Genomic DNA, 20195 nt, shown 5'->3' with positions numbered 1-20195 from the left:
CTTTCCAGACGCCCTAGATGAGTAGCCCAGGAATCATCCTCCATAAATGGTTAAGGATTTCAATTTTTTAGGGATTCTTTTGCCAATGACGTAAGGAATTGGTGACGTCTTCCGTCACTCTTCATCTTCTTTGACACCTGAAGCTTGCCTTCTGCCATAAATGGCTGGCCAGGGTGCATGAGTTCAGAAGGTGCTGGAGAGTTTCCTCCTAGGATTTACAGTTGAGATAGATAGAAGGGCCATGGTAGTTTCTTCACCTCAGCCTATCCCAGGTAAGAATTTTTTGATGCCCGACCAGCCAGAGGAAAAGGGAGATTTTGGGCCAGGTACCTGAACCCCATATTCTACCCCAAATGGGATCGGGGGGCGAAGGGTCTGTACATATAAGTTTGTAGGCCTCTGAGGTGGAAAAGGTACCTTTAGGCTTGTAACCCCATCGTAAAATGTCCCTGCCTTCAGAGTATCTTATACATCGTTTTTGGAGCTCCCTTTCCAGATCCTTCATAAAAGGGTGATCCGCATTCCTGATTAGCCCGTCACCTTGCTTCCATTGTCTGTATCCTTGCACTGTCTCCTGAGTCCAATGCTGCCAAATCTTTTTCTGTTGTTGTTCCTCCCCGAGGTGGCTTGGAAGCGGGTGGAGAATGTTATTGAGCTTTGGCAATTGGTTCCAGGCATCTGTCCAGAATCGAGCTGTTCTACCATTTCTTACTTCCCAAAAACTATGTTGCTGAATCAACAAGAAGTGTTGCTTGGCAGCATTCCAAATGAGTGAACCTTTTGCATTGGGAGTGAATCTTATAAGCTCCTCCTGAGGTCTATGATTGGCATATTTGGCAGTCCATATGGCGGCCCACGGCTTGTCAGGGGAAGAGAGCCACTGCCACCAGATTTTGGTGCACATAATAGCATTGTTGTGATTGGGATCCCTCAGGCCAATGCCACCTGTTTCTTTAGGCATACAGGCTGTGGTCCATTTTACTAGAGCCCATTTACGGTTAGTCCGTATTTCCCCAGAGGAAGTTACGCTGTAGATCCCTTATTCTTTTAATTACCCACTTAGGCACTGCAAGGATAGAGAATAAATAGAGTGGCATTGCCTGAAGCACAAATTTTATGAGCACCACGCGACTTGCAATGTTTAGCATTCTGTGCATCCATAGATTGAGACGGGATTCCAGCTTCTCGATGAGGATGCGCCAGGAGGAATGCTTGATGGCGGAATCAATGAGGGGGGCTCCAAGATATTTGGAAGGGAGAGTGTCTATGGGGAAGCCCAATATCCGAGCTATAGCATGCTGCACGACAGGGGGAGTATGGAAGAAAAAGATCTGTGATTTGGCTTTATTGATGCTGGTACCTGAAGCCTCGGAGAAGTCATTGAGCAGGGATTTGAAGAGGGAGGCTTCCTGGACTGACGGGTAACCAAAAAGCATGTTATCATCAACAAACTGTTGATGAGTTATAGTTGGGGAGTGGTGAATGGAGAGACCTTTGAGCTGCTGGGTGAGGAGGGCTTGTTTGATGTGGCGACCCAGGCCTTCAGCCATTAACACAAAGAGGAAGGGGGAGAGAGGGTCGCCTTGCCGAATTCCTCTAGAGGGACTAAAGGGATGGGAGGGGATGCCGTTCACAAGAATGGAGAAGAAGGATGAGGAGATAAGACTCATAATCCAGCGTACCCACATAGGAGAGAATCCGAAAGCATTTAACATTTTTTGAATGTATGTCCAACTAAGCTTATCAAAGGCTTTTGAAAGATCAAGCTTAAGTATCATACCTGCCTGTTTGGAGTGCTTGAGGGAGTGAATGATTTCATGCGTGAGGATTATGCCATCTAGTATCTGTCTCCCTTCCACATAACCGGATTGTTCAGGCGAGATGAGCAGGGGCAGAAGTGGCTTTAACCTGTTGGCGATGACTTTAGAGATTACTTTGTAAATAACATTGCAAAGAGAAATTGGGCGGAATTTATCCGGTGTGTTGGATTTCTCCTCCTTTGGAATGAGCACTATGAAAGTTGAGTTGAGAGAAGGTAACAGCCAGTGAAGAGCTCTTGATTCCTCCACTACTTGCCACACCTCAACTTTTATCAGCTCCCAGAAATTGTGGAAGAAGGTGGTAGTGAAGCCATCCGGGCCAGGGGCTTTGCCCTCCTTGAGTTGGTTCATAGCTACATCCACCTCCTGGGGCAGGATTGGGCATAGAAGAAGCTCATTATGTTCCTTAGTGATAATTTTTGGTACATTTCAGGTGATTTTTTCTATAGCAGGTCATCTATCTGCGAGGGGCTCTTGATGAACTTGCCTGAAATGCCTTAGAAATTCCTCCTTGATTTCAGCATGCTTTTCCACTCTTACCCCTCCTTGCTTCTGTATGAATGAGATATTGTTGTGCATTCTTCTTTGAACAATGGTTCGATGGAAGAATTTAGTGTTCCTTTCCCCCTTTTTCAACCATCTGATCCTGGATTTCTGCTTCCATAGTATCTCCTCCTGCTTTCTCCTCTCCTCCAATTGATTGTGTATGCGTTGCTCCTGTTCCAAGGTCCATTCAGTGTGTCCCCCTGTAATTATTTGTTGCTGGAGATCTGCCATTTCCTTGTTTAGCTCTTGTTGCACCTTGAAGATATTTCCAAATGTCTCTTGATTCATACATTTTATTTGGGATTTTAGATGCTTGAGTTTCTGTTGGAACTGAAACATTTTGGATCCCTCTGGCGGAAAGAAGGTGCTCCAAGTAGATCTGGTGAAGTCCTTGAATGAGGGGTGAGTGAGCCAGAACTCTTTGAAGTGGTGGTGTTGCCTGGTCTTTGCCACTGGAGGGAGATGTGCCAGTGATCTGAGCCAGAATGAGGGAGAATTGCTGCCACTATATCCCCTCCCAAATGAACCGAATTGTCAGATATGAGGAATCTGTCTAGTTTGGAATCGATTTGATGCTTCCCGGCTCTACGGTTGCTCCATGTATGCGTGCCATTACAAAATTGCAGGTCGATTAGAGAATTGTTTTGGATGAAATCTTTGAAGTGGACATTTTCCTGTTCCATCCTGGTTCTCCCTCCTTGCTTTTCCTCTAGCTTGGTGATCATATTGAAGTCCCCTCCAATGATCCAAAGAGGATGCCTTCTGTTAAGGCTCAGAGCTTCTATAGTGTTAAGTAAAGCTATTTTATTCCCTGCTTCCTGTGGGAAGTAAACATTGGTAAGGTGGCCATGAATGTTAGTGCTTATAATGTGAAAGGTGGCCTGGATAATGTGGTGAGAAGCATGAAAGTCAGAGAGAGTTAGCGCTTGCGAATTCCACGCAATGGCTAGCCCGCCCGATGCGCCCTCGGCATCCACTGCAACCGATTGGCATCCTGGCCAAGCTCTAGAAAGGATGCTTCCTAGAGTACTGCTATTACACTTTGTTTCTTGAAGAAAGCATATTTGTGGCTTCTCCATCTTTATCATGTTTTTTATTATTCGTAATTTCCCTAGGCTATTGAGCCCCCTTAAATTCCATGAAGTAAGCTTCATGATTCACTACTGATAGAGGGTTTGTAGTACTTCGTCAATTTTGCATACCTGCCTGAATCCACCAGGATTTTCCCTACTTCAATTGTTCACTGGAGATCCGTTCTTCTCCCCCTCTTTTTGAAATCTTTTGGAGGGAGGCCACCATCCCAATAACTACTTGGCTGGATGCCTAGTTGTTTCTGCTGATAAGCCTTCGAGAGGACAACTTCCAGTTTGTTGAGTTGAAGCTCTGGGATTTTATCATAGTCCTTCTTTTTGCATGCTAGTTCAAGCTCATGAATGTCCAGTCCTTCCATATCAATATTTTCTGGATCTTCATCCATCTGTTGCACCTGACTATTTTCTGCTGTAGATGCTTCTAAGCTCAGGGGTTGGTTTGGAGTGCCATCTACTTCCATATCATTTACTTTTCCATCAAGTCCTTTTTGGCTCTCCTTGGGGGTTGCATTGTCATCCTTGGGGAAATGTGAAGCGGGGGAAGAACCAGGGGGGGGAGGGAATGCAGAGGAGGAGATGGGTATGGAGCTATGCTTTGTGTTCAAGGGTTGCTCTTCTGAGGCTTGAGCTAGAATTTCAAAACTATTACTCGTGGAAGGGATAGAAGCAGTGTCTTGTTGGGGTTTTTTCCCAATGGCAGGTTTTTTGTGCACTCGTTTGTGACTAGGAACTTTGGTAAAGCCATCTTGGGTCGGAAATTTAGAGGGGTCAGAGGCATTGGCTTTGGCATTTAGCGGACAATCCCTAAAGAGATGCCTGTGAGCATGACATTTATGGCAGCGAAAAGGTACATGTTCATAATCCAAGGGTTTAATCCATTCATAATCATAATGAGAGAGACTTACCGAGTCTGGAAGGGTTTTGTCCAGGTGCATGAAGACATAGATGCGGGCATAGGATGTGTATCTTCGAAGCTTCATCTCTTCCGCTGCTTTTATGTATTCCCCAACCCATTTCCAATGTCCTTGAGTAATCCTTCATCCCAGTATTCCTATGGAAGTGAATACATTCTGATCCACACTAGAGCCTAGGTGAGGTCTTCCTTGTCCGGGTTAAATCTTGCTACCCAATCCCTTAGTTACAATCCTGCTGAGTTAAAAAAGTATGGCCCCTCATCCATGATTCTAAACTTGTCTTCTAAGCACAAGAAGATCACAGTAAAGAACCCCTTCGGTCCTAGTTGCAATGTGATATGGCCCTTGGGTTTCCATTTAGCAGCGATCTAGCCATACAGGCCTTTTTCTGTCAGCCAGAACCCTATAAATTTCCCGATGAGTGCATGATCCGTCATATATTGGATTTGTTCATTGATCTTTTGACTGGCAGTTATATCTTGGGTCTTTCAGCTGCTATTGGTTTGCAGGTTTTCGAGGTGACTTTGGTCATTTCCTCTGGCTTGTCTTTTCCTTCTAGTGTTTCACTTCTCTTGTCTGACTGACTGGCCGATGCATTGGACTTATTCTGCTGCGGTATCTCACTATTATTCATTTCTTCATGGATCGACCCAAAGATTAAAGACCCCGTTTGCCCTGGCGGTGCGATATTGGACAAGGGGGAGGGCTTTGAGGCCATCCCCAGGGGGGATCCATGTGCGTTGTTGTAAAGCCTGTGGTACTCTGTTGAAACCAAGAGGTCAGACCCTCGGTGAATGCTGAGTCATGCTTATCTGCGCCGTCTCAGAAAGTCGCCAGAACCTTAGTTGCAGAGCCGTGTCTCAGCTAGCATTGCCGGAAAAGTTCATTCTTAGATGATTGTATTTCTATTTTTGACTCCTTAGATTTCCCAAGTAGTACAAGTTCAACATTTGATTATTGTTTTTTTCCTTTTTCATTTTACTCTCTTTATTGAGAATCTGTTAATTGTGTTGTTCAAGTGACATTTTGAAAATTAATTTATTCTTTATTTTCTTTTTTGTGTGCTAAATTTTCTTCTTCTTCTTTAATTTTAATTTTATTTTTGATGTTTAATTTGCCTATATTCTTATAGAGTTTAAAAGGAAACATAATCACATATAACATTGAGGAATTGTTTTGTTTTGTTTTGTTTTGTTTTTTTTTTTTTTTTTATATGAAGGTTTCAACATAAATTTAATTTTATTGTATTTAAAATAGGGTTACAAGATGGTTGTTATGTTGAAAGGATGGGATGAGATCATGAAATATTGTGGTAAGAAAATGAAGAATCTAATCACATTGTCTCTAGAGCTAACACTTTGGAAGGTCAACTACTAATTTACTTTTAATGATCAGTTACTAAATCATTAATTGTAGATTCCAACTTCTTGCAAAGGAAAACATAATTTAAACTTAGTGGGTATTAAACTTGTTCTTCGATTTGTGTCCAATTTAGGCAATTGTTCCAAAATATGGGAAAAACCAAATAAAATAATAGGTTTTCCTTGGTTCTAACCATGTCATCACGTCCTACATTTCCTCGTACAATTCTTGGCATAAATTCATATACTTAGACTAGACTATAGCTTATGTAATTCTTGATAGTGCAATCCTTGGCATAAAGTCATAGACGAAGCTAAGAACATGGTTTTTGCAATCAGTGTATTTTTTGTAAGGATTACTATTTTTCCTATATATAGTATTATAGGCGATTACTCTGGTTTGAAAATTCATATGTATAGAATGTAGGCATATATTCTATAAAAAAATGTAATTTACTATTAAAATCATAATTTTTTAAGCTAATTTCATCCATTTTATCATATATATGTAAAAATAGGTAAATGTTTAATGAAATTGACGAATAGTTTTTGAAAAAAATTGTCCAAACAGTAGCCCATTTGCGAAATTTCGCCCCTAAAATTTTCCTTGCTTGCAATTCTTGATGAAAATAGGTCTTCACCATACTTGAGAAAAATGCACAATGGTTAGACTTTATAGGCCCTATTATATAAAATAATAACATGTGGTATTTCCCAAATAGACGTCATTTACTTTTTTTTGCCCACTATTTTTACTAAGAGTAACTTTGTTTTCACTCTCATATTTATAGTCTTCAAAAGACTAACTTTAATCTTTGAGCCTCTTGTAGATATTTTATAGATTAAATATATATTGCGAATTATCCAAAGCTCAGGAAATTTATAAAAAGGAGTTCTTGGTCATAGTTGAGAGAAATGGACATTGATTAAAGACCTAACCTTGTATAGACTAACAATATATGATGCTAGTTAGAGCATTAAGACATTTATTATTTGTTCATCTTACGGACAGTTTTGTGGGAATCCTTACCACCTATAGGCTATTACCATACAACTATTTATGTAAGAAACATTCAAATGATAACACTGATGCTATATGATCTATTGTTGTAACACCACGCCTATGAATTATTTCCAATGAATACAAGCCACAAAACTTCCTAAAACTTGAAATTATAATTAAATTTGCACATATATTATAAAGCTGTGTTTTTTTGTTAGTGGAGGCTTTGGTTGATTGGTAAGGTGGGTGTATTTTTGTTCTCCCACTAATGTTCAAATCCCCTCAAAAACATGATAGATTAAATATATATTGCAAATTATCCGAAGCTAAAAGAAAAAGTATAAAAGGATTTCTTGGTCATAGTTGAGAGAAATGGACATTGATTAAAGACCTGACCTTGTATAGACTAACAATATATGATGCTAGTTATAGCATTAAGTCATTTATTATTTGTTCTCTTACGGCCAATTGTGTGGGCATCCTTACCACCTATAGGCTATTACCATACAACTATTTATGTAAGAAATATTAAAATGATAACACTAATGCTATATGATCTATTGTTGTAAAACCATGCCTATGAATGACTTCCAATGACTGCAAGCCACAAAACTTCCTAAAACTTAAAATTTTAATTAAATTTGCACATATATTATAAAAGATGTGTTTTGTTGTTAGTGGAGGCTTTAGTTGATTGGTAAAGTGGGTGTATTTTTATTCTTCCACTAATGTTCAAATCCCATAAAAAACATGCTTACGTCTCATGGATTGTGTTTTTTTTGTAAGAGGGTCGTTCCATGTGATTGGGATCATGTTCTTAAGAAATAAAAAGTATTTTGTAACATATAAACTCTACATTTTGTTCGACATTATTTCCTCCCCGAGGGGTATGCTAGTAATTCAATGTGTGTGTGTGTTAATCAAAGATCTATCAAGTTCCAAAAAGGACTAAATCTTTGGATGTGCAAATGTTTCTTCAAGTTTTGCAATCTAAAAGAGGGTTGCACCTCAAGAGATTTGATCTTTCTTGGAGCTTAATAGATCTAAGGTTAATTTGGATCTATGCTCATTTGTCTAGAGTTAAGTCATTATATTCTCCCATGTTTTGATAATTTATTATTCATTATGCTCAAGAGGCCCTATATAGTCCAATATGGGGGAGACATTGTCATACAAAGTTAGATTTGAAAATAAAAAAAAATATTTTAATGTCAATTATAAATAAAATATTTCAATGTCCATATTAAGTAACATAATTTTATATAAACTTTATAGAGAGAAAGATAAAGTAATTGAATTTTTAAAATTTCCCATATTTTCACTTTCCATGATGAGGGAGATGTGTAATTTATTTAATTATTAATATATAGTTGATATGTGGCATTTAAAAAATATACAAACGTATATCCATGTTTAACTAGGACCTATGAAGAGATGATAAGGATCAAATCTCTTTTAAATTACATAACTTGAAGAATGATTTGCACCTCCAAAGATTTGATCCCTCTTGACACTTGATAGATTCGGAGTTAATATGGATCTATATTGGTTGCATACACACACACAAACACACCCATATATAAACTCCATGCTCAACATGGAAATAATTGCATATCCCCTTAATTTTGAGAAACACACTAATACAATATAATATATATATCTATCTCTCTCTCTCTCTCTCTCTCTCTCTCTCTCTATATATATATATATATATATATATATATATATATATATATATATATATATATATATATATATATCTGTGTGTGTGTGTGTTATTAACATTTTTTAAAATGTTATATGTCAAACCATATTAAGAATTGAAGGAATTGTGAATCTCTCATACCTTGAATTACAAAGCACTTATGAATGGAATCCCTTTCTCATTTTACTCAATGCACATATTTAAATATTTTATTTATAATTGATAATGAAATTAATTCCCAGTGTTAATAATTTCTAAATGCCACATATCAACTCCATATTAATAATTAAATAAATTACACATCTCCCTCACAATTCAAAGCTTATATATATATATATATATATATATATATATATATATATACACACACACACAAACACTCTATTTTTCTCTCTGTTAAGTTGATATAATATTATGTTACTCAATATGAAATTGAAATAATTTATTTTTGGCTAACACTAACATATTTTTTTGTTACATGCATGCAAAAACACACACATGCACACACTACATGTCAGATTAATACAAAATGAATTACACTTCTCTTTCATACTAGATTGTAACATCAATATTATTTTTAGATGCTATGTGTTAGCTAAATATTAAGTAATGAAGGAATCAGACATCTCTCTTGTACTAAAATGTAGAAAGAAATTATAGACTAAATAGTTTTATTTATTTATTTCAATTACTTTATCTCTATATAAAGTTGATGTAAAATTAATGTGGACTTTGAAGTATTTTTTCATGGCTAACATTGAATGCTTTTACGTGGATTATTTAGCTGACAAGGGGATCCCATTCCTAGTGTTTTTGAGTATAAGGAGGAAGAGATGCTAGTTGAGAGGGATTATTTTAGTTTTCATTGTTAGGAGGATTGGTTCCTCTTATGAGAGACTTAGAGCCTATTAGTTGGTTAGTTATTCCTTTATGGATTCAAAGCCTTGGCTCAAGAGTGGCTTTTATGAAAAATAGCCCACGATTGGGTAGAATGGATTTGTTTGTAGCTAGTTGGTGTAAAATTCTCAATAAGATAAGTGATTTCTTCATTGTTTGTGAATATGAAAAATTGTTTTTTATCCATGTTGTGGATATAATATTCCTATATGGTTTGTTTATGTTTCTATTCCTTAATTATGATTATATGGAATGGACCTTTACATCAACATACTCGTATTTAAATTTCTATGTTTATAATTAAATTGCCCACATTTGTTTGCACTATCTTTGTTATTTGATTACATTAGTAGGGAAATTGGAAGGGGTTTTGAATTACCTTGTCACCTCAATAGGGGAGAAAAGGTGGTTGCATGCATTACAACATGGTATATTTTATTACAACACTAGAGATATAAGGGAAAGACATAGGTTCCTCAAAAGAATTTGTGTTCCACATGTCATGTGTTTATCAAGTAGTTTCCATTGAAAATTGGTAGAATGTAGTTCATCAACCATATGATTGATAAAAGATAAAAGAAAATAATTTGGTGAAAGGAGTTTTGAAGCTTAGAATTCATGGACTAATGGCTACATTCTCAGATTGGATTATATCAAGCTAGTACCTTGCTAGGAATATGCGATTGAATATAAGAGTGTAGTGTAATTTGACATAAGTAAATCATTGTTTTAATGTAGTTAGGTTTCACTTGGGAGCAATTGAGAAATAGGATGAGAGTCACTCCATTTGTGCCTCTTAAACAATATATACCATTGGATTTCACCTCATAATATAATCATATATAAGTATTATGGATTATAGGGGCTTAATTATGATTTAGTCATCAGTAGACTTCAAGATGACCATATTTCATTAGATTGGGGCCTCTTGATCCAACTACTTGTAGCCACTTTCAAAGCAGCCAAGGAATTGGATGATGACAATTGACCCACGTATAAAATTATTCTTGGTAGTCATTAATGTTGGTGAAGTCAATGTTAGAAGACATCCTAATTTCCTATATGTCATTAACCTTAAATATTCCTAAAGGGGTGCTTGGTAAAATTAGGAACATCAACATCACATTCTTATGGACATACAATATGGGAAAGAAAGACACCCCCCTTGTTTAATGAGATGGATTTTCTATACTAGAGAACTACGGTGGGTGGGGATTGAAAAAACCTAATCTTTTTTCTAAATTATTGATAACAAAAGGTGCATGGAGCATTATTATGAGTATTAGATTATGGAAGTAGGTAATTGTCCATAAATATATAAATATATAAATATAGCTTTAATGGAGGAGTGGTTTTGTAATCCGTTCAAAAAGATAAGAATGTTTCTCTTATCTACAAGGCTTTTTTTCAACCTTCCCATTAGTTGGTTAGTGGCTTTCCTAGAAAGTAAGGTATGGTCAAAATGTGAGAGAGGGGCAAGAACCACATGTAGGATATGGTGAACGGTTTAGAATTCTGAAAGAACTATTTTTTCCTTGAGAGGGAAAGGCATCTTATACCTTTAATAGGAGGCTTATCTAATTGTTACCCCAATTCGGAGTCAATAATGGAGGACTACTGAGCATTTAGGTTTGGTCAAGGAAGAGGCAGTCACTTGGGATGGGTATATTATATGTTTAGAATATGGCCATGTTAAGATAAGAGAGGTAACTTATGGATTACTATAATCTAGAATTTTGGAATAAGTCACTATAATCCAAAACAAGGATGCAAATCCATATGTGCCATTGAAGCAAAGCCAAAGTGGCATGGAAGTTGAGATGGAACTTGAAAGGCCCATTAAAGGGAATTTTTTTCTATGGCTAATCTTACATAATAAAGTTCTAGCTTGGGGTATTTTATAGAAAGGGGGAGATGTGAGCCTAGCTAATTCCCTTTGTGGTTTTGTTTTGATGAATTTGTTAACCATACTTTTCTAAAATTTGAATATGCCATGACAAGGAGAAGACCTTGTAATAAATGTTTTTATAGAATTTCCCACCAAAAAATGATTCATTCTCTATTTACACTAGAGGTTTCTAGTAGAGGTCAACAATTAGATGTTTTTTATTAGTGTGCCTTAATCATAGAATGCCTTAGTGCTCCTTAAAAACTAATTCCGTTGTACTTAAATAAAGAGAAGCACCAAATGATATTGTATTCACAAAATAGTAAAATATATTGTTTATTTTAAAATGATAAAAATGCATATCAATGCTCCAAAAGTAAACTACAAGCACTAGTGCGCTATACAAGAATGAACTATATTATGATAAAAATATTTCTCATTATTCAATTAATAAAATTATTTTTAAAACCATAAAACTTGAATGATGCACTTAACTAACAAATTCCCTAGTGCATTTCAAATATTAATTCACTACAAACATTAACATTGTGCACAATAATTCCCATGGGGCTTAGAATAGACGGTCACAGGGTGTTATGTTAAGGACCTTCGTGGTGAAATGGTCACCAGTTCAAAACCCTATGGGAAAAATGCCCACCATGCTAAGGGATGGTGTGGCCCATGTCAGGTGGGATCCTCAGGTGATTTTAACAACTTAGATTCTCCTCAGTCATGGTTTCTCAAGCCACATGTTAGGTGTGCTAGTTATTGTAGGACTCATATTACCTAAAAAACAAAAAAAAACATTATGCACAATAATACTAAATGTTGTGTGTTTATAGTATACAATAATTCTAGTTAATGTGTTATAAGTACTAAGAGACACCAATACTTCTATGAACAAACGCATAACATGAACAATACGTTTCATTTGTAAAACACATAATTTTTATTTTCATAAATAAAATATATTTTTGGTGCATCTATTAACATGATGACACATTGGCACATCTGTGTCTCACACACTGGGATAGGGTAAATTTAAATATATATATAGATATATATATGCATTCAATTCAACTAACACCTTGGTGTGACTACATGTTGGATGAATCATGATCGGTTAAAATAAAAAAAATCCAAACTAAATTTCATTATCATAATTCCTTACTTTCATGCTTCCAATATCTGTTGTAAGCATCGATGCTTACTCTCTTTATATGATCACCTTATTTTTAGTACTCTACAATATCCCTTCCTTAATTTTATAGCTTCATCAATCAATTTGATTCCTTTTAGACATTTTAAAAAATTTGTACATTTTCGTTTTTTCTGTATGGTTGAACCATGTATCCTAGTGTGGAAAGAGACTAGGTAAATAGTTGGCTACCTCCTTATTTCCACTTTCATTGGAGTAAACTTTAATATTGGCCTTAAAATTATTTTGTTTTTCTTTTCCTGAGTTTTATAATAAATTTCCACACACAACACTTAACTAATTTTTCCTACATTGGTACCACAATTGGTACATCCTATGAATATACATTAAGCACTTAGAACATAGTGTAACAACCCTAGTGAAAATTCCATGTAATAAAAGTTAATAAAGGAAAAATAATAACCACGGTTGATGGGACACTCATTCCAAGATGAATGTTGGGCAAAGAATCCTTGTGTGAGTGTTCATCGGTTTATTATGGCTAAGGAAAGCGGCAAAGGAAATGGTTAAGAATTTGGAAAGGCAAAATGGAATTTTTGGAACATTTATTTATGAAAATAATGGAAATTAGGAGAAAATGGAGGTGAAAGCTCATAGTTTTCATGTGAGGAGGAAAATGAAGGAAAGTAATGGAAAATGAAGAAAATAGAGGCCTGATTAATAAAAAAGGATCCTGAGGATTAGTTGGTAACCTTTTTTCAGTTCGATTTTGGATCTCTCTCATTATTCTATCTCTCTCTCTCACTCTTGGACACTTAGAGTTTTCTTGGAGCATTTTGGAATTGGATCAAGAAAGGAAAAGAAGGAAAGATGAAGCAAAGATCAAGAAGGGAAAGGTGGGATCTACCAACTAGAGAAGGATTCTCTATAGGTATCAATTTGCATGTGTATTTTCCTTGCTAGATTTGGCATGCATGGTATTGCATGTGGTTCTTTTGCTGTTATGGTATGGGTTTGTCCAGGTGTAACAATGTTTTTAGCCTAGCCTTGCCATCTCTGGATAACCATGGTGATGGGGTTCTCATGCTTTGGTTGAGTTGGATTTCCGGATGGATTCGAAGATGAGTGAGGTGGATCTCTAAATGATAAAGCACATGGCCTAGTGGTCTCAGAACTAGACTATGGATGACAGTAAAGCCACTAGCCTAGTGACCCCTGAGCCAGACTGTGGATTTTGGTAAAAGCCAGGATTGTGTTGCCTTGGTGGGCCTAGGAATACTTGTTGGTGAATGACAAGATATATGGTAAAGCTAAGAGGTGGTTTTCTCTCTTTTGGTCCTAGTAATCTCGGGTTTAGAATATGCGGTAAAGCCTCGAGAGTCGGTCCTAGTTTAGGGCCTAGTGATCCGGGTTTGTATTGCGGTAAAGCCCGAGAGACTAGGAGACAAAAAAATTACTCATAGTGCAGGTGGAGAAGTCTGGTGGCATGCATTCTTATTTGTCCTAGTGATTGGGTGGAGATCACAGTAAAGCCTGTTATGACATGTTTATTATATTGACCTAGTCATCCGAGATGGATTATGGTAAATCATAGTTTCTATTGATGAGGGTGAGGTGGTGTAGCCTCAGTATGCCCTGGTTGGTTCTTTGGTTTGAGTCCCACATTCATGCTTGGAATATGAAACAAGGGTGAATGGCTGAAAAGATATTTGGCTTAGCCATTCTATGGTTGGGTGTAGCACGGTAGTCCCATCCTGGGTTTCGATTTTGCATCATTAATGAAAGGGTATTTCTCCTTGTATTTCTATGAGTATTATACTGATTTATATGTAGATCATATGGCTATGATTTCATTGATATTTCTGTTGCTATTATGCTGGCTATATATATGTTTGTGTAAAAATTCCCACCTGTAGATCACCTGATAATGTGATATACTAAAGAAAAATACTTGATCTACGTCTACAACCAATTTAGCGGAAGCTTAATCGAACATGAGCAACATTATAAGAACACAAATAACTGATATGGAGAAATCAATCACACATAACACAAAAGATATAACCAGGGGAAAGCCTCAGCCTAAAAGCCCAACTCTGTATTATCATACAAGTGGAAATATAGGTAGTATTACAAAAAGAATTAGCTCAAAAGTTATCCTGCTCTCTCTGCAATACTTTTGCTGCTCATAGACAGTCAAAGGCCTCTATCTAACCTCTGGTATGCTCTCCAAGCCTCCTATTTCTTTGCGCAATTCTGATTGGGGTCCAGTGCATCCACTTGTGTGAATTGGCCTCTTCACACACTCACTAACCTCTGATCCAACTATGCAGTCTTGAAGGAGATAAATCCTCATCATGGATGAGCTTCCTTTATAGGAAAACTATTCATCCAACTAATAGTACACTATCCCTTCTTTGATCTCAATTGGGTCTCTGTCTGAACTGGCATGCATGAGTTATTCATGAGATAATCTTCAGTTATTTGAAGTGCAGCAGTTATATGCAAGCATGCATTAACTAACTGAACTCACATTAATTTAAACAAATTGTTTAAATCAATCTAACTTGACTTGACTCAGTTAACTGAGCCAACTAATTACAACTCAAATTAGAACTCATCCTTATCTCTTTAACTAATGGATAAATTCCTCAATTAATAGAGAAACTGTTGCATGTCCTCACATAGACTTCATGGTTGAATTTTTTCAACTAATTAACTCATGGTGAATTAATTAATTTATTTTCAAACTGCTAAGACCAAATTCGAATTTTACTTCCTATTTTTAGTCCAGGGATTGAGTAAAATTAGGAATCCATCCTAAACTGCTAAAAATAGAATGCTATTTTTAGCACTTCCATTTTTCATTCCCATTTGCTCAATCCAACACTGGTACTCAAACTTCTATTTTTAGCAGCGCTATTTTTAGCACTTCTATTTTTAGCATTTCTTGTTGCCATTTTCAACACTCCCTCTCAACAAGAGAGGCATTCAACTCAAACCCGATCTTGTACCTTTGGAATGTTTTGCTTGCAATACTTCTCCCATGTGTGGTTGCTCCAGCAACTCTAGAAACAAAAAAAAACTCCCAACAGACCCCTCTGTTAGGCTAGAAACATACTCTGATGCTGAAGCTCTACCTGCCACTGACAAGTGCTCCCTCTCTAACCTCTAAGCCGCTGCAACACTCCATGCATCTCGCATCGTTGCACACCTCTCTGTGCCATCCTGCACTGGTGCAACACTCCTATGCCTCTCACATTGTTGCAGCATGCTAGCTCTACACAGTCTTGGGACTCTTGCACTTTAGCTCTCTTTGTCGCTCCATCCGCCTCCGTCTCTACCCAATCAGCTAGTCTTTCTACTCCTCATCGGGGCTCCTGTAGCAAAGTCAAATCTAAGAGGTTGGGTACCTCAAGGATCCTACCCCTTCTCCTTGGGAATATCACGTCACATCGCCCCACCTCCCACCTGGAGGTATGGCTGCATGTGATCCCTCTACCCACTTGGCTTGAAATTTCCCCCTAATGGAGGTCTTTGCACAAGTGGATTCCTCCACTCGGTCTCCTCTTGGCTTCTCCAGTTATGACGGCACCACAACCTCCTGAAGTTGCTTCACCAATTGTGGCTCCTCCACAATTGTCTGAGACTTCTTCTAGCGCTGCATGTTGATAGGTAATTTACTCTCCCTCTCAACCACCTAGTATCTAACCTTTGCCTTGCTCCTCAAAGCTTTTCATGCATCTTGTACCTCAAGTGCATATAGGTTCTTGGCTAGCACACCAATCTGTTTCATATTTCTCTCCATCACGAAATTTTCTAGAAAAAGAGCTGATTTTAAATTAGCAATATCTCCCTCATTCAAACTCTGATTCAGCCAATTTTTTTTTTGAATTTGGGTCTTTTTCCGCAAGGAATTTTGTACTGAAATTTCTTCTCTACAAAATCTCGGCCCAAAACTCAAAACTTTGAAATATCCTATCAGTCTACTGTTCTCTCCTTAATCACCTTTGCTCTGATATCATGTAGAAATTTTTCTACAAAACCTCGCTCTGATACCATGTAGAAATTCCCACCTGTAGATCACCTGATAATGCAATATACTAAAGCAAAATACTTGATCTACTTCTACAACCAATTTAGCGAAAGCTTAATTGAACATGAGCAACATCAATAAGAACACATATAACTGAGATGGAGAAATCAATCACACATAACACAGAAGATATAACTAAGGGAAAGCCTCAGCCTAAAACCCTAACTATGTATTATCATACAAGAGGAAATATAGGCAGTATTACAAAAAGAATTAGCTCAAAGGCTATCATGCTCTCTCTGTAATACCTCTACTGCTCATAAACAGTCAAAGGCCTCTATCTAACCTCTGGTCTACCCTCCAAGCCTCCTATTTCTTTGCGCAATTCTGATTGGAGTCTAGTGTAGCCACTTGTGTGAATTGGCCTCTTCACATACTCACTAACCTCTGATCCAACTACACAGTCCTGAAGGAGATAAATCCTCATCATGGATGAGCTTGCTTTATAGCAAAAATATTCATCCAACTGATAGTACATTGTCCCTTCTTTGATCTCAACTGGGTCTCTTTCTAAACTGACAGGCATGAGTTATTCATGAGAGAATATTTAGTTATCTGAAGTGCAGTAGTTATATGCAAGCATGCATTAAGTAATCGAACTCACATTAATTTAAACACATTGTTTAAATGAATCTAACTAGACTTGACTCAGTTAATTGAGCCAACTAATTATAACTCAAATTAGAACTCATCCTTTTCTCTTTAACTAATGGATAAATTCCTCAATTAATAGTGAAACTGTTGCATGTCCTCACATAGACTTCATGTTTGAATTTTCTCAACTAATTAACTCATGGTGAATTAATTAATTTATTTTCAAACAGCTGCTAAGACCAAATTCGAATTTTACTTCCTATTTTTAATCTAGGGACTGACTAAAATTAGGAATCCATCTTGCACTACTATAAATAGAATTATATTTTTAGCACTTCCATTTTTCATTCCTTTTTGCTCAATCTAGCACTGGTACCCAAACTGCTATTTTTAGCATTTATTGTTGCCATTTTCAACACTCCCTCTCAACAAGAAAGGCATTCAACTTGAATCCAATCCTATACCTTTGGAATTTTCTGCATGCAACACTTCTCCCGAGTGTGGTTGCTCCAGCAACTCTAGAAACAAAAAAAACTCCCAACTGATCTCTCTGTTGGGCTAGAAACATACTCTGATGCTGAAGCCCTACCTGTTGTTGACAAGTGCTCCCTCTCTGACATCTAAGCTACTGCAACACTCCATGCATCTTGCATCATTGCACACCTCTCTGTGCAACCCTACACTGGTGCAACACTCCTGTGCCTCTCACATTGTTGCAGCCTGCTAGCTCTACACAGTCTTGGGACTCCTGCATTGTAGCTCTCTCTGTTGCTCCATATACATCTATCTCTACCCAATTAGCCAGTCTTGCTACTCCTTGTCAAGGCTCCTGTAGAAAATTTGAATCAAAGAGGTTGGGTACCTCAAGGATCCTGCCCCTCCTCCTTGGGATTATCACGTCACATCGCCCCACCTCCCACCAGGAGGTATGGCTGCATGTGATCCCTCTGCCCACTTGGCTCGAAATTTCCCCCTACTGGAGGTCTCTGCATGAGTGGATTCCTCCACTCAGTCTCCTCTCAACTTCTCTAGTTGTGGCTGTTCCATAACCTCCTGAAGTTGCTTCACCAATTGTGGCTCCTCCACAATTGCCTGAGACTTTTTCTGGCACTGCATGTTGAGAGGTAATTTACTCTCCCTCTCAACCACCAAGTATTTAACCTTTGCCTTGCTCCTCAAGGCTTTGCATGCATCTTGTACCTTAATTCATATAGGTTCTTGGCTAGCACACCAATCTGTTTCATATTTCCCACCTTCATGAAATTTTCTAGAAAAAGAGTTGATTTTAAATCAGTGATATCTCCCTCATTTGAACTCTGATTCAGCCGATTTTTTGTTTGAATTTGGGTCTTTTTCTGCAAGGAATCAAAATCTGCTATTTGTTTCTGAAAATTTTGTACCTAAATTTTCAGATCTTCTCTGCAAAATCTCGACCAAAACTCAAAACTTTGAAATCTCCTCTTAGTATACTATTCTCTCTTTGATCACCTTTTCTCTGATATCATGTAGAACTTTTTCTACAAAACCTCGCTCTAATACCATGTAGAAATTACCACCTATAGATCACCTGATAATGCAATATATTAAAGCAAATTGCTTGATCTACTTCTACAACCAATTTAGCAGAAGCTTAATCGAACATGAGCAACATCAATAAGAACACATATAATTGATATGGAGAAATCAATCACACATAACACAGAAGATATAACCAGGGGAAAGCTTTAGCCTAAAATCACAACTCTGTATTATCATACAAGTGGAAATATAGGAAATTTTACAAAAAGAATCAGCTCAAAATCTATCATTCTCTCTCTACAATACCTCTGCTGCTCATAGACAGTCAAAGGCCTATATCTAACCTCTGGTCTTCCCTCCAAGCCTCCTATTTCTTTGTGCAATTTTGATTGGGGTCCAATGCAGCCACTTGTGTGAATTGGCCTCTTCACACACGCAGTAACCTCTGATCTAACTACGCAGCCTTGAAGGAGATATATCCTCATCATGGATGAGCTTCCTTTATAGGAAAAATATTCATCCAACTGATAGTACAATGTCCCTTCTCTGATCTCAACTGGGTCTCTGTTTGAACTGACATGCATGAGTTATTCATGAGAGAATCTTCAATTATCTGAAGTGCATCAGTTATATGCAAGCATGCATTAACTAAATGAACTCACATTAATTTAAACAAACTGTTTAAATCAATCTAACTCGACTTGACTCAGTTAATTGGGCCAATTAATTACAACTCAAATTAGAACTCATCCTTATCTCTTTAACTAATGGATAAATTCCTTAATTAATAGAGAAACTATTGCATGTCCTCACATAGACTTCATGTTTGAATTTTCTCAAATAATTAACTCATGGTGAATTAATTAATTTATTTTCAAACAGCTGCTAAGACCAAATTCGAATTTTACTTCCTATTTTTAGTCTAGGGACTGACTCAAATTTGGAATCCATCCTGAACTGCTAAAAATAGAATGCTATTTTTAACACTTCCATTTTTCATTCCGTGTTGCTCAATCCAATACTGGTACCCAAACTGCTATTTTTAGCACTTCTATTTTTAGCATTTCTTGTTGCCATTTTCAAAAATTTGATGACAGTGGCTATGTATGGATCTCATCATGTTTTTACTTTTAAATGAATGGATGATGTATTTATGACCTAATATGTGATAATGAAACAATTGATATGAGGGAACAATGGTCCTCAGTGATTCTCAAATAAGTATGTGATCCCTATGCATAAATCTATTCTTTACACATGTACATTACATATTTGTGATATGTTTGACAAAATGCCTGTCATGGCTAGTAGGAGTCTGGTTAAAGGGCTTGTTCAACTATTTTCTATTGCATCATTATTTCATAGTTATTTTACTGTTCTAGAAATGTCATTCAATTTTGGGCAATGACCTGGGCGTGGGGTCTGAAAGAGTGGCTCAAAACTCGGGGACGCTAGCACAACATTGGATAAAATAGTCCCGGGATGTTCACATGCCTATAGTTTGAGAGCATCCAGAGCCTCTTGGACGCTAGCAGGCTTATAACATGAGAGCATCCAAAGGCCAAGTAATAAAAAATTTTAGTGGGACTGAGGGGCTAGTTGC

General features: G+C 37.2%; 1 protein-coding gene across 1 annotated transcript; it reads right to left on the bottom strand.

Annotated features, from left to right (window-relative positions):
* Positions 1-253: 253 nt before the first annotated feature.
* Positions 254-961, bottom strand: LOC149172208 (uncharacterized). Its single transcript, XM_089426236.1, has one exon. It carries the CDS (start codon positions 959-961, stop codon positions 254-256), a length of 708 nt encoding a protein of 235 aa, XP_089282362.1.
* Between the last annotated feature and the right edge of the window lie 19234 nt (positions 962-20195).

Source organism: Pinus tabuliformis, chromosome 4_2 (assembly GCF_031772625.1).
Source record: "Pinus tabuliformis cultivar Carrire ecotype Pingquan chromosome 4_2, CPIR1, whole genome shotgun sequence".
Taxonomy (NCBI): domain Eukaryota; kingdom Viridiplantae; phylum Streptophyta; class Pinopsida; order Pinales; family Pinaceae; genus Pinus; species Pinus tabuliformis.
Note: the sequence above shows the minus strand (reverse complement) of the source record. Positions and strands in the feature narration are given on the sequence as shown.

Coding starts and splice junctions, on each gene's coding strand:
- LOC149172208 (XM_089426236.1), bottom strand. CDS start 961: ATGCCTAAAGAAACAGGTGGCATTGGCCTGAGGGATCCCAATCACAAC.